Source organism: Protopterus annectens, chromosome 3.part0 (assembly GCF_019279795.1).
Source record: "Protopterus annectens isolate FY-2018-M chromosome 3.part0, PAN1.0, whole genome shotgun sequence".
In the NCBI taxonomy this organism is placed as follows: domain Eukaryota; kingdom Metazoa; phylum Chordata; order Ceratodontiformes; family Protopteridae; genus Protopterus; species Protopterus annectens.
Window position 1 is genome coordinate 1,259,574,358 of NC_056731.1, and position 8,997 is coordinate 1,259,583,354.

Below are 8,997 nucleotides of genomic sequence, written 5' to 3' on the forward strand. Positions count from 1 at the left end.
CAGCTCTCAAAATTCACTGCTCTCAGTTAGCCATGTATGCTCCGCTCCCATTTCTGCATTTTTTGAAGTTGTTAACAGCCATTTATTCCACAACTGGTAAAATATAAGCAAATATGGAAAATATTTGCTTACTGGGGGCTGTCTACTGATTTAATCTGGGCCACAGAAACTGCTGACCACCTTCTACAGTTACACTTTGGTTTTCAAGTTTTTGCCTTTGTTTAAAGGATAACTTACATGGCAGAGCATTCAATGTCCTAACTGGCAGTAACCAGATTACAGAATTTATAAAAATGGTGTTTTACAGGGCTCAGTTTAGGGACTAATTATTACTCTTTTTATTTCTGCCCTCTGTATTATATATGCAGATTTTATTTAAAAGGAATTATGAGAACAGTATTATTATCTGGAAGTGGGTACAGTACAAAAAATTAGCAATGAAAATATATACTTTATTGGGACTGTTCAAATGCATAAAAAAATGTCTTTATACTACAGAATCTTCTTAATACCATTAACAGCAGGTACTGAACACAATTCACCCACAAAGCTCAACATCTTGGAGAAAATTCAGAGTACTGAATAAAGTCTACATGGCAACCCTTTGTACTAAACATGATGCATTCACAGACTGAACCTGAATAATCGCCTCTGTGCACTCCATATACTGATATGCCAAAAGAAGTCCAATATGTGCACTCAGACCATACATGTACCTTTCAGGAGCAATGTCATCTGCCCCTTCAGGAAAACCATCTGATGGCTAAAACTGCCAAAGTCCAGAATGGGATGGAAATCGCATCCCCCTCAGGAACCATGAAAGATGGAAGTAGAACCCTTGCCACACTCTGAAATCAAAACCACCTCTGCAATTCCTTTTGTAAGAAAAGCGTGAGACTGTTCTGAGAGATCTGCCTAGCCCGAGACTGTCCTAAGTGATTTGCCAAAACAGACTGATTCACCAGTGGTATTATTTCAGGTGCAGTATGTGGTCAAAGCTGCCCTTATCTACAGCTCACTTCCCCTCTTCAATGGTTATCTAAACCATAGTGTACTTGGAAATTGGCCACCCACTTCCCCAACCACAATCTGTCCCAAAGTGGAATCAGGACTTACGTGTTACAGCCAGCAGTCAACCACTTGGCTGAAAGAATCAGTGTGGAACTGGATTAAAGACTCTGTGAAATTCTATAATCAACCTTGCAAATAATCCAACAAAAATGTCACAGGATACCTTCTCCTTGAAAAGAACCAGACACCAGGCAGGGTAAAGTTACAAGCGCTTTTGTTCCCTTTATTCACACTCAATACAAATGAAACTTCATCAGATACCTTAATCTACATTGAATAGTCAAAAAGCTTCTTCCTCTCCTACTACAGTCCCATCTGCTTCTGCCAAGGTGGAGGGCTGTCATAAGCTCGAGTTCCCCACAAGCTTGGCAATTGCAGAAAGTAGGAGACTGTTTAATACTTGTCTAAAAGGGGTTAGACCACAACCCACTGCCTGACTGACTTGTCTTGTGACAATGCTCCAATCTATGCCCAAGTCTGTCAGGAGGAGCTCTCACTGGTGCCCAGGTGTGAAGCGGATGCTATTTAAACAGCAGGTAAGTATTACTGTCTCCTTCAGGATATGAAGAGTGGGAGTGATGTACTCCTAGCAGTAATGCTTCACATAGTGTTTTTACCAAGGACAAGAAAGCCAATGCTATGGGTAGTGGAGATTATTCAAGAGTTATTAGGAACTACAGAAATTCAGGAGGGCGAGTGAGTGGGATAACATGAAAATGGAGCTTAAACAATGGAGTAGGAATAAGAGATGGAGAGAAATGGAAAAGAAGCAACAGAAATTACTTAGAGGGGCTGACAATGGTTAAAGTATTGCAGAATAAGGGAAATCTGACAGAAGAGGAGAAGCAACTGTAGAGTGTTAAAAGGAAACTAACACAGTATTTAGATAATATGCATGCGTTTAGAAAGACTGCTTTTAAGCTATTTTTTTCACAAATCTAGAGCACAAAAAATGTTTAGCACAATGACTTAGGCAACAGAAAGTAGAAAGGGTTGTCACCAAATTTATGGATCCTATTACAAGAAAAATAAGCAGAGTTCCCTCTAAGCAGTATTAGAGATATTTGGAAAAGTTTATGAAAATTTGTATAAACCAGTAGAATACGGAAACCAAAAAAGGCACATATGAAAATATTTATGGAAGTCTTAACTATGCCAAGGTTAAACAATTAATAGCCAAGATAAGAAAAGCAGATACACATTGTAATTTATAATTAATCAACGGGGAAGTCTCCAGGTACAGACAGTATTTGTGTGGAAGTTAGGACAGAAAAAAGTGATACAGATCTGGAATTTTGCTTAACAATATTTTGAAAGGGGAAGGCAGCAGCAACTTGGGGAAAAAAGCTGTGGTGGCTGTATTACCCAAAGAAGGTAAAGACCCTTCAGACCCAGTTTTATACAAACTCATTACAATATTAAATCATGAATAAAAAGTGTTTATGTCTATACCAGCTAAAAGAATTTCAAAGGCTTTTGCCAAAATTGATATATATGGATCGATGTGGTTTTGTAAAGGGAAGGCAAACATTTGACAACATTAATAGAACAACGACAACCTGAAAGGAAGCAGAATGCAAGAAAATACCTCTATTGTTGGTGGGCCTTTAGGCAGACAAAGCATTATGCAGAATCAGCTGGGATTTCATGAATAGGGCAACATAAGCCATTGCATTCCCTAACAGAATAAAAGGGTTAATTAGGAGTATATATGAAGGGTTGAAGGAAAAAATTAAGATGGGAGGGTTCCTCTAAGACAAGCCATGTTTGAACAAAGGAATCAGGCAGGGATGTCATCTTTTTCCTTTATTTGCTTTACATTTAGAGCCAGTGGCAAAGAAAAAAGGGACTCACAAATTCAAGAAAACAGATGGTATGGTAATTGAAACATTAGCTTTATTTACAAGTAATATTATTTTGTACTTGATAAACACAGAAAATTGTACTGCAAAGTTGTGAAATATTCAAGGACAGTTTCAAGTCTTTTTGGGGTACAAAATTAACGAAGATAAAACAAAGGTGGTAAACTATGTACCAACACATGAATTAGTTCAGAAATACCCATACTTATGGGGAAATAAGATGAAATATTTAGTTATATGGGTTTAAAAAAAAGATGCTGGTATGGCAGCTAGCAATATGTAGGAAGAGACTAAAACAAAACATAATGCAAAATCTTAGACACTGGAAGCTCTTGATAATGGCTATGGATGGGAATATCGAAGCAGTGAAAATGTTTTTAGTACCTTTAGTTTTATGTACAGGTCAGGCATATAGCCCCTTTAGTTGTATATACTGGTCAGACATATTTTTGTCAACCACAGGAGAAGTTGTGGACAATAATTAATAAAGAGATGAAGGAATTTATTTTTTGGAGGAGAAAAAAGCAAGAGGCAAGGTAGATCCTCACAGAACAAAGAGGTTTAGAACTACCTGAATTGGATGGATGCTTCAGAACTACACAATTAAAGCTCATACACACTCATGCAGAAGGTTACAAATGAAAGTAGAAAGGCAAAAATGAAACAGGATGAGGCAGTTAATACAAAAGGATTTTGGATGCAGATCCTTAAGGAAGATAACGATACATATTACATTCAGAAAGCTGCAGAAAGTATCACAAGAAGGAAGGCCACATGTAAATGGAGAAAGGAAATTCTGCCAATAGGGATGAATGAAAGCAGAGGAATAGAAAATAAGCTGGAATTTACTGGAGAATAATGTTCAGGAAGAGAAGTGGCGTTCACAGGAAGGCAGAAATTGGGTAATTTATGTAACACTGGAAAGAACTGCTAAAAAAGAAAACATATACGTAATGTACAATGCACAAATATGACAAATGTTAATACTATTTTTTTTTCTATTAATGTATTTGTGCTCATGTTTTATGGGATAATTTAGTAAAGGTGTTTAAAAAAAGGCAATGCTGCTAATGGTCTTGACTGGCAATCTGACAGCAACACACAGGTAGTTCGTAAGATATGGCATGAAACATAGTGCACTTCACAGCCAAAAGCAGACTTAATTCTAAACTGTGCTATTGAGAAAGAAATAAAAACGTGACTGCCATCCTTAGTTTTCAAGAGCATAGAGAGTCAGAGTGCATTAGAAAAGAGTGCACATATATCCAAGTGCAAGAACTCCACAAATTTTTACAGAATCAAGACTGGTTGAAAAGGACAGACTCCACAAAGGAGAGATCAATGAAAGTCCTCAAAGCTAGATCTACATGCTATAAAATATGAAAAAAGTATGACTTCTTGAATCAAAATATGTTAATGCATTAATGCCAGTTACAGCTAAAACAGGTAGCATGAAGGTACAGTTAAGGGCTACCCAGTAAATTAATGATTGAACTAAATGACTGATTTATAATCAAACAGGACTAATTTGCAAACGATAGCACTGATACATTTTAAAAAAATGTATTAAACATTTTGTAATAAATCTGTAATCAATATTCAATTAAAAGAATGTTGAGTAAGTATACATAGAAGGGTAAAGGTTTATCTGGTATCCAGTTTTCTACTGGAAAATCTGTGCGCTCATCTGCTACAGAAGCATTAAAGTGCTGCATCTTGAGTCGGTATCACTAAGCTGTGTGGTTAAGCTGTTCAATGTCACTGCTTGTCACATACGATTAAACAAATACATATTTATCACAGATGATATCACTGCACTGCCCTACCGGTATCTCGAAGTTAATACTTTGCACGGCTGTTTTTTGCGAAATGTATTAGATGAAATGAATGAGAAAGAAAATCTTCTGAAACACAAAGGACAGGCAGATGTAATGCTAATATGCCTCAAATATGTAATGGGGGGCTACTGCTATTATAACAGGGATCAACTCATGGTTTGTCTTTCACCTCTCATTAGACTGCCAACAGTGGGTATAAATGACATGATGGGTTCAATACATAATGTCGATGTACAGAAGACCAACTGTCTTGTGACTGAAATTAGAAAACGGAAGCATTCATATAAGCAACAGCAAAAAAATGGATTTACAGTGAACAGATCTTTAATACACAACAGTAGTAAAAACAGTTTTGTGCACTATGTAAGAGAACATTTAGCCATTATATCCTGGGGAATTGCAAAAGTGTTAGAAAAAGTGAACAGTAAATTCAGTGACTTTGGTTGTCATGCTTTTAAGTTTGATATGATTTCAGCAGTGACACTTGATCTTGTAGCAGTCACTACGATGTATGTGAAATATCCTAAATGTATCATGAAGTAAATTTTTGCTCTGCTATACTACTGCTCCACTTCCCAAGTGCCTTTCAGCCAGACCAAGGGAGACCCTTAAGATGGCATAAATGTTACTGGTTTGAAGTACTGTCCTAAAGAAAAGTGGCAAAAAGGTCAGAAATACAACGCACACTCAGGGTCTCCAACAGCAATCTTTTCAGCCAAGTCATCCAAGATTAAAGTAGTAAGATTAACAAGAGAAAAATCAGATCATCACCTACCAAACAAAACACTGAACAGTAAAATACATCATTAACCTTAGATTTCTTAATAGTAATTATTACTTTTAGTTTGTGTAGCCCTCAAAAGCATTTGTTGCAAAAGAAGCTGACATTAGCTAGTCTCAGAAATTACAGTCCTGTAATGCAAAAGTCATACCTGTGAAGCAAACTGGGCACTTAAAGGTACCACCCATTCCTTCAAAACTGTGTTCTATCAGATGGCACTGCAACTTGGCTGGCGAGTCAAAAGTCTGATTACAAAGTTTGCATTCATGATTCAGTCCTTCATCTAAGGAAAGAAAAAAAAAACATTAACTGTTAGCAAAAGAAAATCAACACATTCCTATATTATCAAAGAATACTGCCTACATATTTATAGGAAATTAAGAGTAAGAAAACGCTCAAAAGTCTTGCAGTACACTTGGGTCAGATCCCATTGACCACCTTAACATTGCCTGTTCCTCCCAACAAGCCCATTTGTTCCTCCCACCCCTCCAGATGAGGCAGCCCCATGAGAGGGTCACCTTTAAATGAAGGGGCTAGTCTTCTAGTGGGGAAACAAAAACGTACTCTGGCAGTCGGGGGAGAGAGCCACAAAGCATGTGAATGTCATCCTGCAAAGCTACTTTTCTTTTTTTAATGCTGTATTCCTCTCTCTCAGAAGTAGTCCAGACACAGTGCAATGCTTCTTTAACTGATGGAGCCTACAGTGCAGCCATGCTTCGAGACATGCTAGCTGTCCATCTTCAGCGGTGTGTAGTCTGCTGTTGCTTTCACTGACCAAATCCCTTGTATTCCCAGCTAGCCTTGTGATGGGGAATTAACAGTGTTGTGACACTTTGGAAGAGTCACAAACAACTGTTGGACTAATCCTAGATGGTAAACAATGGCAACAGTACTGTTCCAGTGCCTGCTCTGCTTCAAGATTTCATATTCAGTTTATGCTTAAGAAATGTTTGCCCAACTGCTGAAGTCAAGTCACAGCCTCACAATACCTTGAGTGGAGCCATCTTTGACAAATACAGTAAGACCTTAAAATCACCTGTCCAAGCACAATGCTCTGGACCCTACAGTCACTTTAGCTGGTTATTTCAAATAAAAAGCAGCATACCAACCATGCACCAGAGTTTCGTCAAAGATAAACACTTTGTTTAAAAATACCAAAAATAGATCAGTCTCTCGGATGTTATCTCTCCACCATGTAACACAAAATTTGTCTGTATGTTCAAGGAGAGTCATAGTGTATTAATAGTGGTAGTACTTTCCTTTTATTTTCTTGCTTAGAAAGAATGCAGGGAGTTGAATAAAATATTTTAATACAGAAGAACTACTTGAGGCGTAGAAGAAAGATGTCTCTCCAGACACCTTATCACTGTGGAAAATCATGTAAATGTCTTTTGATCAAGGCTTATAAAAAGTAACTACTACAGGAAAAATTTCCACAAAAGGGATTTTTACTGAAGCAGCTGATCTGAAGAACAGCAGAGTCAGTACAGGATCCCCAGGATGCTGAATGTGCTGGAGAAGTCTTAAGTGCAGGACGAGTTTTGAAAATTGTTTCACTCCAGCATCATCAGAAATTGTTGGAAGAAGCACACAAATCAAAAACTGCACAACTAAATAATAGCTTAATGGCACAGGGGGACATCTCCCTTATGTTATGCTTGTGACCCATGCTCAATTAGCAGTGCCAGTCCGGGGAGCAAGGCAGGAATGAAAGGGTATTGTCCAACTTACTTTTCCTTTGGCCAATTCCCCTTAACTTTTCTAACTCACTTTTCCTTTGGCCAATTCCCCTGAGCCAAAGATTCAGCATCTAATTACCATGCTTTGTTGCAAACTCTTAACAATGGGGTCCCTATTGATGTTGTCCAGCTCACCTGACACATATCAATAACACTACGCAGTGTATTTTGATTAAGGCTTGCAGCACCAAAAATGCTATGTTTAATGAGATGGCAATAGTCTTATTTTACTAGCAAAGCAGGCATACCATTTGAAAACTTGCAAGGTGGTTCAAGGCCTTTTCCCAAAAGCTCAGTGTTTCCCTGCACAACGATTAAGCATAAGTTCTTGCATTTTTAATGATCTTATCTTTCTACTTACTGTCATTTTATTTACTATAAACTGACCTTACTAACACGTTACAGGTGATCCAAGATTTTAAACAGACTGAATGAAATCTTGAGGGGACAAAGGAAATTTTATTAACTTTTGAGTTCATGCTTGACACTGGAGACCAGTATCAGCATTAAATGTGGTCTCCAGGCAGGGCTGCTGTATTGCAAATATTAAGGAGAAATTCTCCCTTGCAGAAACTGCCTACACTCTGATAATGCATTTTTCAAGAAAGTGTCTGAAACCACATACTGTTCAGAAATTTGTCAGACATATAATAATTTACTGCCAAGCTGGACAAACTAAAAGATCTGGGTGGTGTGACCATGATTATGCCTCTTACCCTGACAGTACAGGATACCTACAATTACCACTAGGGACACATTGCCCATGAACAATGATGCTCAGATTTTTTTACAAAAAACACAGCAAGACAATGAGGATACTGTGTGGTTAGGAATGTTGCAAGAAAATAACAGATTCTGACAACAAATGAGGTCCACCCAAGATGTTCACAGATTACTAGATGAACTAACAGTGTACAACCCCCCCCCCCCCCCGCCCCGCACACACTCAAGTCTCACAAGGATGCACGTGTGTCTGCTTAATACATTCTTGAATCAAGAATGGCTATTCCATACATCTGTGATGTGCTGGCACCATGCCAAGGATTACTTTCATTGCCTAGTATAACTGACTGCTCCTGTGACATGTAACTGGCTTAAGAAGCCAATCACGGAAAGACTGGATAAAGGATTCAATAATCAAAATATCAACTACCTTTTCTGTGAGGTCAGTCCTTAAATTATCTCCTAAGTCACCCACCATATGTTCTAAAACTGTGCTCACATTCCTGCATACATTTCTTTTTCAAAAATTATGCTCATTTGAACTCTGTGGATTCTGAACGTACTTTCCCCAGCCTTTGAACTGCCGTGGTACCGAGCATGTCCTATCTCCAGAAATGCACAGAGTACTCTATCTTGTTCCTTACTAGTGATGCCTCTTCCTACATACTCCAGCATTCTGCCAGCCTTCCTTCCTGCTTATCACACCGTGTAATTACCTTTACATCACCTGATGTCAAGTGTGGTCCCACTTACCTCTTGCTACCAGTTCACTTACAGGTGTACTGCACTAGTTTTTAGCATGTTTATTAAAGCATGACACTTTACAGCAGTTACATGTTAACAATAGACAAAAAAAACTAACAGCAGCTTCCACACTATTACGGGCATGCAGTACACATTTTCTTTTAAGCAATTTTTCTTCACTACACATTATTCCATTTCTGCCTTCCCTTAAACTTCATTCCTTCTCTTGAACACTATGT

General features: G+C 38.1%; 1 protein-coding gene across 2 annotated transcripts in view; it reads right to left on the minus strand.

Annotated features, from left to right (window-relative positions):
• The window catches only part of ZNF521 (zinc finger protein 521), a 1,059,428-nt gene that overhangs the window by 164,628 nt on the left and 885,803 nt on the right, over positions 1–8,997 (minus strand). For both annotated transcript variants that reach the window (XM_044065427.1, XM_044065426.1), the window contains one exon: positions 5,704–5,835. In XM_044065427.1, the coding sequence (XP_043921362.1) occupies positions 5,704–5,835 (132 nt within the window). The remainder of the gene's footprint in view (positions 1–5,703; positions 5,836–8,997) is intronic.